Source organism: Ranitomeya variabilis, chromosome 5, assembly GCF_051348905.1.
Source record: "Ranitomeya variabilis isolate aRanVar5 chromosome 5, aRanVar5.hap1, whole genome shotgun sequence".
In the NCBI taxonomy this organism is placed as follows: Eukaryota; Metazoa; Chordata; class Amphibia; order Anura; family Dendrobatidae; genus Ranitomeya; species Ranitomeya variabilis.
The window spans coordinates 517,386,997-517,406,326 of NC_135236.1; the positions used below are offsets into that span (position 1 = coordinate 517,386,997).

At 44.1% G+C, this 19,330-nt stretch overlaps 1 protein-coding gene across 2 annotated transcripts in view; it reads left to right on the top strand.

Moving 5' to 3' along the window:
* Positions 1–19,330, top strand: part of SH3PXD2B (SH3 and PX domains 2B) — a 240,814-nt gene that overhangs the window by 46,536 nt on the left and 174,948 nt on the right. For both annotated transcript variants that reach the window (XM_077265785.1, XM_077265784.1), the window contains exon 2: positions 14,106–14,186. In XM_077265785.1, the coding sequence (XP_077121900.1) occupies positions 14,106–14,186 (81 nt within the window). The remainder of the gene's footprint in view (positions 1–14,105; positions 14,187–19,330) is intronic.

Sequence of the window (19,330 nt, forward strand, 5' to 3'; positions counted from 1 at the left end):
GTACCTAATAAAGTGGCCAGTGAGTGTGTGTGTGTGTATATATATATATATATATATATATATATATATATATATATATATATATATATATATATATATATATATATATATATATACAGGTCCTTCTCAAAAAATTAGCATATAGTGTTAAATTTCATTATTTACCATAATGTAATGATTACAATTAAACTTTCATATATTATAGATTCATTATCCACCAACTGAAATTTGTCAGGTCTTTTATTGTTTTAATACTGATGATTTTGGCCTACAACTCCTGATAACCCAAAAAACCTGTCTCAATAAATTAGCATATCAAGAAAAGGTTCTCTAAACGACCTATTACCCTAATCTTCTGAATCAACTAATTAACTCTAAACACATGCAAAAGATACCTGAGGCTTTTAAAAACTCCCTGCCTGGTTCATTACTCAAAACCCCCATCATGGGTAAGACTAGCGACCTGACAGATGTCAAGAAGGCCATCATTGACACCCTCAAGCAAGAGGGTAAGACCCAGAAAGAAATTTCTCAACAAATAGGCTGTTCCCAGAGTGCTGTATCAAGGCACCTCAATGGTAAGTCTGTTGGAAGGAAACAATGTGGCAGAAAACGCTGTACAACGAGAAGAGGTGACCGGACCCTGAGGAAGATTGTGGAGAAGGACCGATTCCAGACCTTGGGGAACCTGAGGAAGCAGTGGACTGAGTCTGGTGTGGAAACATCCAGAGCCACCGTGCACAGGCGTGTGCAGGAAATGGGCTACAGGTGCCGCATTCCCCAGGTAAAGCCACTTTTGAACCATAAACAGCGGCAGAAGCGCCTGACCTGGGCTACAGAGAAGCAGCACTGGACTGTTGCTAAGTGGTCCCAAGTACTTTTTTCTGATGAAAGCAAATTTTGCATGTCATTCGGAAATCAAGGTGCCAGAGTCTGGAGGAAGACTGGGGAGAAGGAAATGCCAAAATGCCTGAAGTCCAGTGTCAAGTACCCAGTCAGTGATGGTGTGGGGTGCCATGTCAGCTGCTGGTGTTGGTCCACTGTGTTTCATCAAGGGCAGGGTCAATGCAGCTAGCTATCAGGAGATTTTGGAGCACTTCATGCTTCCTGGCACCTGCTCACAGTGCCAAAACCACTGGTAAATGGTTTACTGACCATGGTATTACTGTGCTCAATTGGCCTGCCAACTCTCCTGACCTGAACCCCATAGAGAATCTGTGGGATATTGTGAAGAGAAAGTTGAGAGACGCAAGACCCAACACTCTGGATGAGCTTAAGGCCGCTATTGAAGCATCCTGGGCCTCCATAACATCTCAGCAGTGTCAAAGGCTGATTGCCTCCATGCCACGCCGCATTGAAGCAGTTATTTCTGCCAAAGGATTCCCGACCAAGTATTGAGTGCATAACTGAACATTATTATTTGATGGTTTTTTTTGTTTGTTATTAAAAAACACTTTTATTTGATTGGACGGGTGAAATATGCTAATTTATTGAGACAGGTTTTTTGGGTTATCAGGAGTTGTAGGCCAAAATCATCAGTATTAAAACAATAAAAGACCTGACAAATTTCAGTTGGTGGATAATGAATCTATAATATATGAAAGTTTAATTGTAATCATTACATTATGGTAAATAATGAAATTTAACACTATATGCTAATTTTTTGAGAAGGACCTGTGTGTGTGTGTGTGTGCGTGTGTGTGTGTATATATATATATATATATATATATATATATAATTGTTTAAGGGTCACTTCCGTCTATCTGTCCTTCTGTCACGGTTATTCGTTTGCTGATTGGTCTCGCCAGCTGTCTGTCATGGCTGCCGCGACCAATCAGCGACGCGCACAGTCCGGAAGAAAATGGCCGCTCCTTACTCCCCGCACTCACTACCCGGCGCCCGCATACACCCCTCCGCTCACCGCTCACACAGGGTTAATGCCGGCGGTAACGGACCGCGTTATGCTGCGGGTAATGCACTCCGTTACCCCTGATATTAACCCTGTGTGACCAAGTTTTTTACTATTGACGCAGCCTATGCAGCGCCAATAGTAAAAACATCTGTTAAAAATAATAAAAAAAATAAAAAATGATTATATACTCACGCCGCCTTTCCTGCTCCTCGCGATGCAACCGACACGTTCCGTTGGCACGGATGGTCTGGCAGAAGGACCTGCCATGACGTCATGGTCATGTGACCGCGACGTCATCACAGGCCCTGCGCAAGCAGACTGGGACCGGAAGGCGACAGAACTACAAGTATGGTAAGTATGTTAGAACTACAAGGGGCCCTCGGATCGGAAGGTGAGTATGTTTATTTTTTAACCTGTGACATACGTGGCTGGGCAATATACTATGTGGCTGGGCAATATACTACGCGGCTCTGTGCTGTATACTACATCACTGGACAATATACTACATGGCTGGGCAATATACTACGTGCCTCTGTGCTGTATACTACGTCACTGGGCAATATACTACATGGCTGGGCAATATACTACGTGGCTCTGTGCTGAATACTACGTCACTGGGCAATATACGCAATATACTACGTCACTGGGCAATATACTACATGGCTGGGCTATATACTACGTGGCTGGGCAATATACTACGTGGCTTTGTGCTGAATACTACGTCACTGGGCAATATACTACATGGCTGGGCTATATACTACGTAGCTGGGCAATATACTACGTGGCTCTGTGCTGAATACTACGTCACTGGGCAATATACTAGCAATATACTACGTGGCTCCGTGCTGTATACTACGTCACTGGGCAATATACTACATCGCTGGGCAATATACTACGTGGCTCCGTGCTGTATACTACGTCACTGGGCAATATACTACATCGCTGGGCAATATACTACGTGGCTGACCAATATACAACGTGGGCTGTGCTATATACTACATGGACATGCATATTCTAGAATACCCGATGCGTTAGAATCGGGCCACCATCTAGTATACCGTATATATATATATATATATATATATATATATATATATATATTTATTTATTTTACAACTTTTTCTAATGAGTGAAAAGGGGGATGATTCCAATTCTTATATATATATATATATATATATATATATATATATATATATATATATATATATATATATATATATATATATATAATTTTAAATGTTTAAAAACTATTTTTTTTCTTTTCTACCTTATTTTGAAGTGCTCTTAGGGGACTTGAACCTGCGATCATCCTATTGCTTATATTGGAGTTTCACAGTATGATATAATAGTACATGGGTTAAATAGTGTTTCTGAGGTGACCAGCTCCTTGTGAACTTCCACAATAATCCATGTCATGGTTTCAGTTTTCCTCTGTTGTGCATTTTTAGGGAAACGATTGGGGGTTGATTGGAGTCTTCATACTGTAATAATGTAATGGACTTTATTCTTATAAAGTCTGAATGGGTTAAATCCGCACTTTTCTGTAGGATGTTCGCCAGTGATGATATAATGCGTAAAAACCTCTCCGATGGAAGAACTAAACTGCCTGATTACATGATGTCATCTGGCAGTACCAGCCGGTGTTAATCTGGAACACTTCAGTTTGTACGCTGCTTGATTTGGCCCCAGAATGCTTTTTGCCTGGCGTTTGGGGACATGGCAGAGTTTTATTTTTTAATTAATTTACTTGGTGGCCTTTACATTTGGCTGGTATAACCAGAGAATGCTATTATGTTAAGTAGCTGACAAATTCTATGTGGATAGAGTCCATCCTTCTGGCTCCTGTATTTTGCACCTGGGATCACCTTAATGCAGGTAAACCAGAAAACGTCATGAGGAAATCAGTAGGTATGAGCCATATGTATTACATCTGGTTGGTTTTGTTTTTTTTCATATTTAGTTATAGATTTAGTTTTGCAAAAAATGAATAAGTGGTGTCTATGGGCTCCATTGTCAGAGGATAAAAGTATCCTCCATCTGGTATATGTTAGTATACCATAAGAGGCATGGAAAAGTACAGTACATACTGTTTTTCCATCACACATGGGTGCCACTATATTGCTTTAGTCACAGGTTCCATGAAACTGATACAGGAAGACGTTAACTGGAAACCATTGTAGCCTGAATCACAGATGCCACCATTGGACAACCGTCACGGTTCTTGTTTAGTTTTCATATATAAACTAAAGAATCTCATTTTTGATATTGGAAATCAGTAACGTTTTGACATTTCATGTCTTAAACACCAGCTGGTTAAATCTAGCTATTGAGAGCAGAAGGAACTGTACAGTGAGTTTAGTTGTTATGGCTGCCCGTGTATGTATGTCTGCCCAAAGCTTGGTCTTCTGCCAAAGTGTCTCCATTCTGTTGCCTGATGATGTGAGATATCTTCCTGATAAAGGAGGGGGAGTGTGTAAATTGAGTTGATATTTCCGCATGTGACTGCTTTTGTGTCCTTCACTTGTTTATAGCTAGCTCTTAATCAGATGATAAAAAAAGTCTTCTAGGGAGTGGATATACCAGCGACATACAGAACCAGTGGTTTGTTTTCTGCTCATGATCATTAAAGGTCTGTTGACATTGATCGCCTGGTGGCATGATATGACACTGATAGTTTACCAATGTAAACAGGCATTTAAACATCTGCTGATCGGTAGACCAATGTAAAGAATGGCCACTGAGCGATCTGTAATAGATCGCGCAGTGCACATATGCTGCCATGGTTCTCAGCAGTGCGAGTCCTGTTTATACAGGCAATGCACAGCTGAAAACAATGATCTTTTGCACTGAGCAAAAGATAATTTCCCCCAATGAATGAGCGTTTTACTCCTTCATTGGGTGATTGGCAGCCTTTTTACACTGCAATATAAACGTGAAACAATTCTTTTTAAGAACACTTGTTCACAACTATCTTGCATTGTACAGTGGCATGTAAAAGTTTCGGCACCCCTGGTCCAAAATACTGTTACCATATATACTCGAGTATAAGCCGACCCGAGTATAAGCCGACCCCCCTAATTTTGCCACAAAAAACTGGGAAAACTTAATGACTCGAGTATAAGCCTAGGGTGGATAACGCAGCAGCTACTGGTAAATTTCAAAAATAAAAAGATACCAATAAAAGTAAAATTAATTGAGACCTCAGTAAGTTAAGTATTTTTGAATATCCATATTGAATCAGGAGCCCCATATAATGCTCCATACAGTTCATGATGGCCCCATAAGATGCTCCATTCAAAATACGCCCCATATATTGCTCCATAAGATGCTCCATATTAAAATATGCCCCATATAATGCTGCACAAATGTTGATTATGACCCCATAAGATGCTCCATACAGACATTTGCCCCATACAGTGCTCCATAAATGCTGATTATGGCCCCATAAGATGCTCCATACAGATATTTGCCCCATATGCTGTTGCTGCGATTAAAAAAATAAAAAATAACATACTCACCTCTCAGGCCCCCGGCACTTGCTATATTCACCAGCTCCGCGTTCCACTGCCGACTGCCGCTGTGTCTTCCCCGTCCTCTGCACTGACTGTTCAGGCAGAGGGCGGTGCACACTAATCACGTCATCGCGCCTCTGACCTGAGCATCACTGCAGAGGACGGGGAAGACGCAGCGGCGCCGATGGTGGAACGCGGAGCCGGTGAATATCGCGCACTGCGTCATACTCACCTGCTCCTGGCGCGGTACCTTCACGTCTGTTCCCCGGCGCCGGCAGCTTCTTCCTGTAGTGAGCGGTCACATGGTACCGCTCATTACAGTAATGAATATGCGGCTCCACCCCTATGGGAGTGGAGTGGGGTCCATATTCATTACTGTAATGAGCGGTACCATGTGACCGCTCACTACAGGAAGAAGCTGCCGGTGCCCAGAGAACCAGGGACGTGCAGGGACCACACCAGGAGCAGGTGAGTATTAGACAGCTGGCGCTCCCCCTCCCCTGCCGACCCCTGGGTATGACTCGAGTATAAGCCGAGGGGCAATTTCAGCCTAAAAAATGGGCTGAAATTCTCGGCTTATACTCGAGTATATATGGTATTTTGAACAGTTAAAGGGAACCTATCACCCCCCCCAGGCGTTTGAAACTAAAAGAGCCACCTTGTGCAGCAGTAGTGCTGCATTCTGACAAGGTGGCTCTTTTAGTACTTGGTGCTGTAACTGCAGAAATAGTCCGTTTTGTAATTTGTCAGAAAATACCTTTCTTCAGTCCTGGAGGCAGGCCTTTCCCCCCTGCTGCAGACGCCACACAGCCGTCACTCAAGTCTTCTTGGCGCCTCCTCCTCAGCGCTGTTTTGAAATGAGCCGGCGCCTGCGCTCTATTCTCCTGCCTTGGGCAGGCGCAGTGAGCACTGCCCGTCCTCATATGCAGTCTAGCTGACTGTGCCTGTGCGGCCGCCCTGCCTGTAAATCCCATCCCCGCAGTGTCTTCTGATTTATTCACATTGCGGGGCTGGGATTCACAGGCAGGGCGGCCGCACAGGCGCAGTCAGCTAGACTGCATATGAGGACAGAGGATGGGCAGCGCTCACTGCGCCTGCCCAAGGCAGGAGAAAAGAGCGCAGGCGCCGGCTGATTTCAAAACAGCGGTGAGGAGTCGGCGCCAAGAAGATTTGAGTGACGGCTGTGTGGCGTCTGCAGCAGGGGGGGAAAGGCCTGCCTCCAGGACTGAAGAAAGGTATTTTCTGACAAATTACAAAACGGATTATTTCTGCAGTTACAGAACCCAGAACTAAAAGAGCCACCTTGTCAGAATGCAGCATTACTGCTGCACATGGTGGCTCTTTTAGTTTCAAACACCTGGGGGGGGGGGGAGTGACAGGTTCCCCTTAAGCAAGTTGAAGATAAAATGATCTCTAAATGGCCTAAGGGTAAAGATGACACATTTTAGGCAAATTCTGTATATATATATATATATATATATATATATATATATATATATATATATATATATATATATATATATATATATTATATTTCATATTTTAAAATTTATGAAAAAGAAAATGGGCCGATGGAAAAGTTTGGGAACCCTTGGATATTTGTGTACTCAAGTAACTTTGACCAAAGTTTCAGACTTTAATTAGCCCGTTAGGGTTATGGCTTGTTCACTATCATAGTTAGGAAAGGCCAATGTCACGGGTCTGTCACGCCTTCCTGGGAGATCTGGGGGTAGAAGATCACTGCGTATAGTGAATTTTTGCAGATCTTTGATTTAGTCTGTGCATTTGGATCCCATATTAAATGCATTTGGTTTCCTTTGGTGCTGAAGAGGAAAACTACCCATTCTATGCTGGTCAGAAACATGCAGCTCCATTTCAGCTGTTTATGGTCTGGTTGTTATCTCTTCCTATAAAACCTGGCCAGACCCTCTCTACCTTGCCAGTGAAAACTCTGCTTCCTTGCTCTTAGGAGATGCTGTGCTGAATAGGAGTTTGTTGTTTTCTATTGGAGATAAAGTTAAAGGGAACCTGCCCCCCAAGGGCGTTTGTAACTAAAAGAGCCACCTTGTGCAGCACAAATGCTGCATTCCGACAAGGTGGCTCTTTTAGTTATGCTCCCTGCACGCGCTGAAATAAACGTTTATAAAATATGCCCCTCATACCCTGAAATCGCCTCCCAGCCGTCACTCCGGGCCTGTGCGCGCCGGGTGCCGCCTCCTCTTGCTTCATTATCGTCCCTGAGCCTGAGGGGGGTGACAGGTTCCCTTTAAGTAGATGGAGTTGTGGTGTTCTGTAGTTTGCTGTTGTACATGGGTGTTTATCTCCTAGTGCCGTTTCCAATTTAGTTTATTCCTTCATTTGAGCTGTTTCTGAATTGGTCATTATCGCTTCCTATAAAACCTGGCCAGACCCGCTCTGTCCTGCCAGTGAAAGCTTTGCTTTCTTCCTCTAAGGAGACGTTGTGGTGAATAGGAGTTTGTTGTTGCTATTGGAGATTCGTCTTCATGTGCTGTGTGCTTAAGCTAAGTAGTTGTTATGAGCGAGTGTACTCGTTGCTCGAGTTTTCCCGAGCACGCTCGGGTGATCTCCGAGTATTTGTTAGTGTTCAAAGATTTTGTTTTCCTTGCTGCAGCTAGATGATTTGCGACTACTAGACAGCTTGATTACTTGTGGGGATTCCCTAGCAACCAGGCAACCCCCACATGTACTTAGGCTGGCTAATAGCTGTAAATCAAGCAGCTGAATCAACAAACTAAATCTCGGAACACTAACAAATACTCGAAGACCACCCAAGCGTGCTCGGGAAAACTCGAGCAACGAGTATACTCGCTCATCACTACTAAGTAGTTGAAGTTTGGAGTTCAAGTTGTGGTGTTCTGTGGTTTGCTCTTGTATGTATGTGTGTGTTGATTTACTGCTCCCTTTTTCCATAGAGTTTTTCTCCCAGTCCCTATCCTCCTCTCTATTGTTGGTTAGTGCTTTTGCATGATAGAGGTTTTCTGTTATCCCTGTTTTGTCTTTGTGTCTGGTTTACCTTTAATTTCTGTCCCATGGCTCATAGGGTGGGGGAGAGGACATATTAAGGTTTTTATTGGAGCATAATAAGATCGGAGTCTTGGGCCTCTCTACCTTAAAGAGCACCCCCGAGACAGGGATAGTTGGGGTCCCAGCTACAGGGACAGTTTGAGTCCCCTCTTCCTTACTGAAGACAGTCACAGCGTGACAGCCAGGTGATGCAAATTTCCTTGCATTATAAAATCCCAGCTTCCTTTTAACCTAGTTTCAAAAAACAGCAGCCATGGGCTCTTCTAAGCAGCTGCCTAGTGTTTGTGGCGCTTGTTTGTTGTAAAGTGTACTTTGAATGCTGTTAAGACTAGGAGCTTTGCTTCCCCCCCCCCTTAATCTTTTACATAAAATAAAACACATTAAATAGATTAAAAAAAATAATAAAATATATATATATATATATATATATATATATATATATATATATATATATATATATATATATATATATATATAGTTAGGTCCATATATATTTGGACAGAGACAACATTTCTCTAATTTTGGCTATAGACATTACCACAATGAATTTGAAACAAAACAATTCAGATGCAGTTGAAGTTCAGACTTTCAGCTTTCATTTGAGGGTATCCACATTAAAATTGGATGAAGGGCTTAGGGGTTTCAGCTCCTTAACATGTGCAACCCTGTTTTTAAAGGGACCAAAAGTAAATGGACAATTGACTCCAAGGCTATTTCATGGACAGGTGTGGGCAATCCCTTCTTTGTCATTCTCAATTAAGCAGATAAAAGGCCTGGAGTTGATTTGAGGTATGGTGCTTGCATTTGGAAGGTTTTGCTGTGAAGTAAACATGCGGTCAAAGGAGCTCTCCATGCAGGTGAAACAAGCCATCCTTAAGCTGCGAAAACAGAAAGAACCCATCCGAGAAATTGCTTCAATATTAGGAGTGGCAAAATCTACAGTTTGGTACATCCTGAGAAAGAAAGCACTGGTGAACTCATCAATGCAAAAACACCTGGGCGCCCACGGAAGACAACAGTGGTGGATGATCGCAGAATAATATCCACGGTGAAGAGAAACCCCTTCACAACAGCCAACCAAGTGAACAACGCACTCCAGGTGGTAGGCGTATCAATATCCAAATCTACCATAAAGAGAAGACTGCATGAAAGTAAATACAGAGGGTTCACTGCACGGTGCAAGCCACTCATAAGCATCAAGAATAAAAAGGCTAGACTGGACTTTGGTAAAAAAAAAATCTAAAAAAGCCAGAGCAGTTCTGGAAGAACATTCTTTGGACAGATGAAACCAAGATCAACCTCTACCAGAATGATGGAAAGAGAAAAGTATGGCGAAGGCGTGGTACAGCTCATGATCCAAAGCACATGTGGTGGCACATGTTAAGGAGCTGAAACTCCTAATCCCTTCATCCAATTTTAATGTGGATACCCTCAAATGAAAGCTGAAAGTCTGAACTTCAACTGCATCTGAAATGTTTTGTTTAAAATTCATTGTTGTAATGTCTATAACAAAAATTTGAAAAATGTTGTCTCTGTCCAAATATATATGGACCTAACTGTATATATATAATTTCAGTATCTGTGATTAAGTAGTAATAAAATAAGATCTACCGTATATACTCGAGTATAAGCCGACCTGAGTATAAGCCGACCCCCCTAATTTTGCCACAAAAAACTGGGAAAACTTATTGACTCGAGTATAAGCCTAGGGTGGAAAATGCAGCAGCTACTGTTGAATTTCAAAATTAAAAATAGATGCTCCATACTGTTCATTATGGCCCCATAGATGCTCCACATAAAGCTGTGCCACATATAATGCTCTGCACTGTTCATTATGGCCCCATAGATGCTCCACATAAAGCTGTGCCATATATAATGCTCTGCACCGTTCATTATGGCCCCATAGACGCTCCACATAAAGCTGTGCCATATAGAATGCTCTGCACAGTTCATTATGGCCCCATAGATGCTCCATAGAAAGCTGTGCCATATACAATGCTCTGCACCTTTGATTATGGCCCCATAGATGCTCCATAGAAAGCTGTGCCATATACAATGCTCTGCACCTTTGATTATGGCCCCATAGAAAGCTGTGCCATATACAATGCTCTGCACCTTTGATTATGGCCCCATAGATAGCTGTGCCATATACAATGCTCTGCACCTTTGATTATGGCCCCATAGATAGCTGTGCCATATACAATGCTCTGCACCTTTGACTATGGCCCCATAGATAGCTGTGCCATATACAATGCTCTGCACCTTTGATTATGGCCCCATGGATAGCTGTGCCATATAAAATGCTCTGCACCTTTGATTATGGCCCCATAGATAGCTGTGCCATATATAATGCCCTGCACCTTTGATTATGGCCCCATAGATAGCTGTGCCATATATAATGCCCTGCACCTTTGATTATGGCCCCATAGATAGCTGTGCCATATATAATGCCCTGCGCCTTTGATTATGGCCCCATAGATAGCTGTGCCATATAGAATGCTCTGCACCTTTGATTATGGCCCCATAGATAGCTGTGCCATATAGAATGCTCTGCACCTTTGATTATGGCCCCATAGATGCTCCACATAAAGCTGTGCCATATATATAATGCTCTGCCCCATTGCCCCATAGATACTCCACATAAATGTGTGCTATATACAATGCTGCTGCTGCTGCAATAAAAAAACACATACTCACCTCGCTTGCAGCTCCTCAGCGTCCCGTCCCGGCGTCTCTCTGCACTGACTGATCAGGCAGAGGGCGGCGCGCACACTATATGCGTCATCGCGCCCTCTCACCTGCACAGTCAGAGCAAGAGGACGCGAAGACAGAGCGGCGTGTGGCATGTGGACAGGTGAATATGTAATACTTACCTGCTCCCGGCGTCCCTGGCTCCTTCTCCCGGACAGCTGGTCTCCGGGTGCCGCAGCCTCTTCCTCTGTCAGCGGTCACCGTTACCGCTGATTAGAGGAATGAATTTGCGGCTCCACCCCTATGGGAGTGGAGTCCATATTCATTTCTCTAATGAGCGGTACCATGTGACCGCTGAACAGGGGACGAGCTGCGGCACCGAAGACCGTGGGACAGGCAGGAGGAGCGCCGGGACTAGGTGAGTATGCGACACGCTCTCTCCCCCTCACCCGCCGACCGTGACTCGAGTATAAGCCGAGCGGGGCACTTTCAGCCCAAAAATTTGGGCTGAAAATCTCGGCTTATACTCGAGTATATACGATAGTTATTTACATGATTGAAAGCACTCAGTCAGACATATGTCTACTGACCATTGCCAATTACATCCATTAGGTACCATTTTAGGCACCTTTCCTCCTGCTGCACTCCTTGCCCATAGTTTGGGAAGATATTTCAACTGGTCAACCTACAGAGCGCTAAGTTACCGTATGTTATTGCCTATTTCTGGCCAGACTTGTTTGGCATCGTCTGCTTAGCTGCCTCCAGTTGCACATATGGTACGTAGATGAACAAGCTTGTTTCTCCTTTCTTCTGCTTTCTTTCTTGAAAAGTTATAGGAACACTCCATTACAAGGGCCAAGATTCTCATAAGACTACCAGTGTGGAACTGATCCCTGGTGTAAATTTCTTTCTCCTCCCTTCAGCATCCTTCCATTGGGTGTCTACTAAATGCCGTTGTGATGGCGTCTATCAAACAACTTGTTGGGTTTCTTTACTTGGTGTCAGGGGTTTCATAGCATATGCCTATTATTGGTCCCCCAACAAAAATATGCTCATAACCAAATATAGTTATGTCTGATCAGATGTAATAAGCTACTATATGCTCTTTTTCTTGAACTCCCTTGGTTTAATGTTAAACATATTGTTCATGTGCATTTCATGTTCATGGCTATTGTCTAATATCGATACTTTCCAGTTATTGTTATGATATGTTTGATTTCACTGTACAAGTTGTCCTTTTGCTCTTATCTCCCATACTCAATTTCAGTGTACTAGGTTCAATATGGTTTGTGCGATTATGGAAAAGAATTATCTATTCACTCACACATATATCATCAAAGTGAATTGAGCAATTCAGGAATGAATAAAGTATTGTGGCTTTCAATTAAAACGTAAGACTTTATTAGCTAACTTAATATATACTTACCATGTAATGTCGTCACATCTTGTTCCGTCCGGATCCCAGAATTCCAAGCTGTGGAAGTTCACCAACCTCCATATTGGGACACCCAAATGATGGGTGTCTCAGTATGGAAACTGCTGGTAGTACCAGCCTCTTGCACGGTACCACCAGCAGAACACGGTTGCACCACACACACACACACACACGCACCGCACCACACACACACACACACACACACACACACACTGTATACCCCGTACGCAGCCTCTTGCGCGGTACCACGCCGCCGCCAGGATCAGCTGAATGATTCACTGACTGCCGCCATCAGTACAGGAGGAGCGCATGCGCGGTGTTAATGTGACCGCCGCTATCTGTCTGCACAAAGATGGTGGCAGTCTGATTTACTGCGCCTGCGCGAATTCCGTGCAGGCTCAGTGAATCAATTGGCTGATCCTGGCAGCAGATGCGCGATGTGTCTACAGCAGAGGAAGCAGGTCACATTAAATGGGTTTTCCCACGAATGAAAGTTCCTTTTTAAAAATGGTCTGTGTCTGACCGTGTACGGAGCATACCACATCTCCAGGGCAGGGGAGGAAGCAAAAGACAATACTGACATTACAGCAGGGGATCACAGAGGATTTCTTTTGTCAGGTAAAATATTTCACTGACTGTTTTTAAACAATATTTTACCTCACAAAATGTATCCTCTGCGATCTCCTGCTGTAATGTCAGTATTGTCTTTTGCTTCCTCCCCTGCCCAGGAGCTGTGGTATGATCAGTACACGGTCAGACACAGACAATTTTTAAAATGAAGTTTCGTTCGTGGGAAAACTCCTTTAAAAAGCAAATAACGCCAACATGGCTCCTCCTAAAAAGTACGCCACTGACAATGAAAGGAAAGCAGCAAAGGCACAACGTCGAAGACAACAACGGGCAAATGAGACTCTTGAAGAGCAACAGCATCGCTGGGACAAAAACAATGCATAGGCGCGTAGGCGTCAAGCACATGAGTCCCCTGATGCAAAAGTCATTAGATTATCACCGGATGCCATTAGGCAGCGACGCAAACAGAAATCTGCAGTCTTAACAGCAATACCAGGCTCCCAAGAGCACATGGGGGGGGGGGAGAGATTCTCAACGCTGCAAAGCCTGCCCCCATCGTGACATTACCGCCCTCCCGATGCGATAGCATCGGGCCTCCATCTAATAAATTATAACTACACTATCGGATCCAAGACTGACTTTTGGCAGCAGCAACAAGAATATCGCTTTGTTGGGAAATTGTGAGGCTAGAATTCTGTTCTGTATTGGAGCCACGCAAAATTAAGACTAGATCCCATAAGATAGTAAGGTTTTTACCATGAAATATACAAGTTTATGTCACTGAAAGGACATTTGAGAAGATGTTTAAAAAACTGGTTCTGCCTTCGTTTCACCAGAAGTAATGAATGTGTGTCACCACTGTAGATGGATCTAAATTTGGGTAACTATGTGCTCTCCGGATGAGGTTTGTCACTGATTGAACTTTATTTTATATTTACAGGTATATATTATTAATGTCACCTGGTCAAGTGGCACCTCAGAGGTCATCTATCGAAGATATAGCAAGTTCTTTGACTTACAGGTAAGAAATGGAAACTAATTCTTGGTTAATACCAGACATTTTATCAGTAATATGAGAGAATATACAGCTGCTCCTAAGATTGCTAACTTAATTTTTGTTTCTGGACAGCTTGTCAAAAAATAACACATAACCAATATTTTTCATGCACATATTAGAAAACAACAATAATTCATTACGATTTTAAGTTTAAACACAGCCATAGCTCTTTACTCTGATATGAACTCTTTAGCTACATTAACTTTGATGTGATGATATTTACAGTCATAATAATATGTACAGGTTTCTCAATGTAAAAAAAAAAAACCCCAAAAAAACCATGTACACACCAATCATGGAAAAAAGAGCTCTTTTTATGGACTGTCCAGAAATATTTAGACTTCGGGAACCCTGACTACAGCCTTTGCCTATTCTATTTGATATCAGATATTCATATTTCTCGGTCTCCCATGACAGCACTACGGAGAGAGGGGATCCGCCCTTCGGGGACAGGAAACCTACAGATACATAAGGGCGGTACCTCTCCCTCGCATCAGTTGGTTTCCTGTCCCTGACGGGGAACCTCTTTTCGGCTGTACCTGCACGAAGACGTCGTATCCAGTGGACCGGGACTGGACAGTCGAGTTCCGGCAGCGAGGAGGCTCCAGCCGCGGCTTGTCTGGCACCCGAAGCCGCCACCGCTGGGACCGATGGGTTCTTCAGGGTGAGCGGGGGAGAGGCCGCCGCCAGACTCCGAAGGATGAAGGGGCGCTGGTCACCCGGAGCTCCTGTGCCGGCTGCGGCACGCTCCGGGTGAAGAAAGATGGCCGCCGCTCCGGAAATGCGGCATCAACTTCCGGGTCATCTCCGTGCGCATGCGCGGTAATTTCTCCTCTCCCAGGGATGTGCGCAGGACCGGAAGCGAGGAAGAACGCCGGGGGTGGCGCCGGATTCAAAAAGGGAGATAGTGCGACAACCATGTGTGCACCATCTCCCTTTAACCATGGAGGACAGCGATCCACAGCAGCTGCAGGCCAGGCAGCAGCATCATAAGAAAAATGACCCAAAGAGCTCCAGAAGAAGTGGATCAAGCAGTCGATCCACACAGCGCAGCAGATCTGCGAGGACTAACTCCCCTCCTCAAGAGGCTCCACTGCCAGACCCGGGCCCTCCTCCAGAACCGGTACCTGCCTCCACATCCGAATGGTGAGTGATCTCCATGAAAGTATACTTTTTTTATAATAGGGCTCCCTCTTCTCCCTTACTAGGGTAAGAAGAGCCTGGAGAAAAAGAAAAACAGGGTTTGCCCCACCTGTAACAAAGCTTTGCCGGTAACCTGGGGAAAAAAGCTTTGTAAATCTTGCATCCAGCGTTTATTATGTGAAGAAACCCCTGACTTCGCATCTGAACTTAAAACTATAATTAGATCTGAAGTTCAGAATGCCCTGATATCTTCCAAAAAAGGGAAGGAAAAGGTGAAGGAGACGGTATATGCTCACTCTGTCCGATCCTCATCTGAGGACACGGACTCTGACGATTCCGAATCCTCCCTATCTTCCTCCGATAAAGATTCAGGCCGTCATTGCTTCCCATTAGAGGAAGTGGACGCCTTGGTTAAAGCCGTCAGAGCCACTATGGGGGTTGAGGATCCCAGACCCGATAAAACGGCTCAAGATATTATGTTCGGAGGTCTGACACAAAAAAAGCGGAGAGCTTTTCCGTTAAACTCCAATGTCCAGACACTGATTAAAAAAGAATGGGAAAAACCGGACAGGAGAAATTCTTCAGTACCCTCGCTGAAAAGAAAGTATCCCTTCGATGATGAGGCGTCCACTTCTTGGGACAAGGCACCCAAATTGGACGTAGCAGTGGCCAAAGCCTCGAAAAAATTCGCGCTCCCGTTTGAGGATATGGGTACCCTCAAAGACCCCCTTAGACAAGAAAGCGGATACCTTTCTCAAAGGGGCTTGGGAATCGGCTGGGGGTAGCTTGAGACCTGCAGTCGCAGCAACCTGCACCTCCAGGTCTCTGGTGTGGGTTGACCAGCTGGAAAGCCAGATCAAGGACGGATCACCCAGAAGTAAATTGTTAAGACTCAATCCCTGCAATTAGAGCAGCAGCAGCTTTCCTAGCGGACTCCTCAGCGGACTCATTACGTCTAACATCCAAGGCCGCTGCCCTCTCCAACGCGGCCAGAAGGACCCTATGGCTTAAGAGCTGGCCAGGAGATCTCCAAACAAAGTTGAAGCTGTGTTCTATCCCATGCGAGGGAAATTTCTTATTTGGGGAAACCCTGGATGACATCCTCCAGAAAGCAGGAGACAAAAAGAAGGGGTTTCCAAATCTGGGGCCAGCCCCATTTAAACAGTCCTTTCGGAATCGTAAATTTTTTCGTTGAAGATCTCCCAGAGAACAGAATAAATGGGAAGAAGGGAGAAGGCGAGATAGAGGTTACCTCTTTGGCAACACCTCCCGTGATAAAAAAGCCACCAAATGACATTTTCCCTACGGTGGGGGGAAGGCTCACCGCATTTCTTCCTGCTTGGGAGAAAATATCCAACAACACCTGGATTTTAAGACTCATACAATCTGGTCTAAAAATAGATTTCCTTCCCCCCCCCCCCCCCTCGAAATTATGTAGTGACAAAAACGAGGTCTTCGACAGCAGAACAAGCGGCACTAGAGAAAGAGATTATCTCCCTACTGCAGAAAGCCGTAATTCAGGAGATCTCTCCTCAAGAAATGGGGGAGGGGTTTTTCTCCCCTCTGTTTCTAGTACCGAAACCCGACGGGTCCTTTAGGACGATTATAAACTTAAGAAATCTAAACAATTATGTAAGAAATCACAAGTTCAAAATGGAGACAATAAAATCTACAATAAAAATTCTCTTTCCAAATTGCTACATGGTTGTGATAGACCTAACCGACGCATATTACCATGTGCCCATCCACGAGCATTCTCAAAAGTTTCTCAGGATGGCGGTGTCCATAAAAGGAAAAATAAGAAACTTCCAGTACAGGGCCCTCCCGTTCGGGATTTCTATAGCTCCGCAGATATTCACAAAAATAGTAGCGGAGATGATGGCCCACATAAGGGAACAAAACATTATCATAGTCCCTTACTTGGACGACTTTTTCTTATTGCCAGCGACTCGGCTCAAAGTTGCAGAGAACAGAGAGACCGAGTAATGACTACTCTAACGGACTTGGGTTGGCTCATAAATATAAAAAAATCAAGGTTGGAACCCTCTCAGATACAGGAGTTCCTAGGGCTGACGTTAGACTCCCGGGTTCAAGAATGCCGACTCCCGGGCCCCAAAAAAGACAAAATATTAGCCATGATAGCACAAACACTGCAAAACCCCTCCATGACTCTAAGGAGGGCAATGTCTCTGCTGGGGTCTCTATCCTCATGCCTGCCGGCGATACCCTTTGCACAATTCCACACAAGGGAGCTTCAGTGGCACATACTAGAATGGCAGGTAATATTAAAAAACAATTTGGAAAGCAGGGTCATTCTAAATTCCTCCGTTATTCATTCCCTTCTCTGGTGGGGAAAGAGCCAGAATATTTCAGAAGGGATTCCTTGGGTACCAAAAATATCTCGGGTAATAACAACCGATGCGAGTCCCAGGGGGTGGGGGGCCCACATGGGAAACAGAGTGACTCAGGGCAACTGGTCAATTCAGGAACTGTCAGCATCCTCAAATCAAAAAGAACTCTGGGCGGTGTATCAGGCTCTCCTATCATTCCTTCCCTACATTCGAGGACATCATGTCCGAATTTTCTTGGACAATATAGTGACAGTAGCCTACATAAATCACCAGGGGGGAACAAGGTCTCGGTTACTGATGAATTCCTCCGCCAAAATTCTCAGGCCTTGCAGAAACGACTCTACTATCCCTTTCCGCACTACATATTCAAGGTTCAAAAAACGAGAAAGCAGATTATCTGAGTCGAACTCAGTTGAGACAAGGCGAGTGGTCCCTGAATCAGTCTGTCTACAACCAGATCACGAGAATGTGGGGAACCCCAACAATAGACTTGTTCGCCAATCACAAAAACAAAAAAGTAAACAAATTTTGTTCTCTAAGCCCGGAAGGGAATCCCCAGGCTCTGGATGCTTTTCTCATTCCATGGACACACAAACTAACTTACGCCTTTCCACCAACCATTCTGATTCCGGCAGTCATTCGCAAGGTCAGAGAGGACAAAACAAAGATGATCCTTATTGCCCCATTCTGGCCAAAAAGGACATGGTTTTCCTGGCTAAGGATGCTATCGGTCTCAGACCCATGGGTTCTACCGAATCTGCCAGACCTATTACAGCAAGGACCGATCTTCCACCCACAGGAGACGAACTTGCATTTGAGAGCCTGGCTTTTGAACGGGAACTATTAATAAAAAGAGGTTTTTCAGACAACTTGGTTGCAACATTATTAAAATGTAGAAAACCTATTACTACTAAAATATATGGCAAAACATGGAAAAAATTCTTGTCTGTATCCAAAGTTAAAATCCAGGAGGGACCTTCAATTAATAAAATACTTGAGTTCCTACAAAAAGGGCTGGAACAGGGGTTAGCGGTTAGTACTCTTAAAGTACAGATAGCAGCCCTGGGTGCACTCTATAACCAGAATATTGCAGCCAACCCATGGATAATAAGATTCATTAAAGCGGTAACAAGATCAAAACCTGTAGTTACCCAAAAGATGCCCTCATGGGACCTAAATTTAGTCCTTTCAGCATTATCTGGTCCACCATTCGAACCCATAGACACGATTCCCATAAAAACACTGTCACTTAAAACCATTCTTCTAGTAGCCTTAACATCGGCGCGCAGAATAAGCGATATTCAAGCCCTATCCTCTAACCCACCTTTTACAAAAATATTGGATGATAGTCACTCTTAGACCTGACCCGGCCTATTTGCCAAAAGTGGCGTCTAAATTCCATAGGTCACAGGAAATATCCCTGCCGTCCTTCTGCCCGAACCCTAGAAATGAGAAAGAGCAGAACTTCCATAATCTAGATGTTAGAAGATGCCTAGTCCAATACCTAGATTCCACCAGGGAGTATAGGAAGGAAGGCTCTCTGTTTGTTTGTTTCCAGGGTCCCAGAAAAGGATTCCGGGCATCTAAAGGCACTTTGGCAAGGTGGATAAAAGA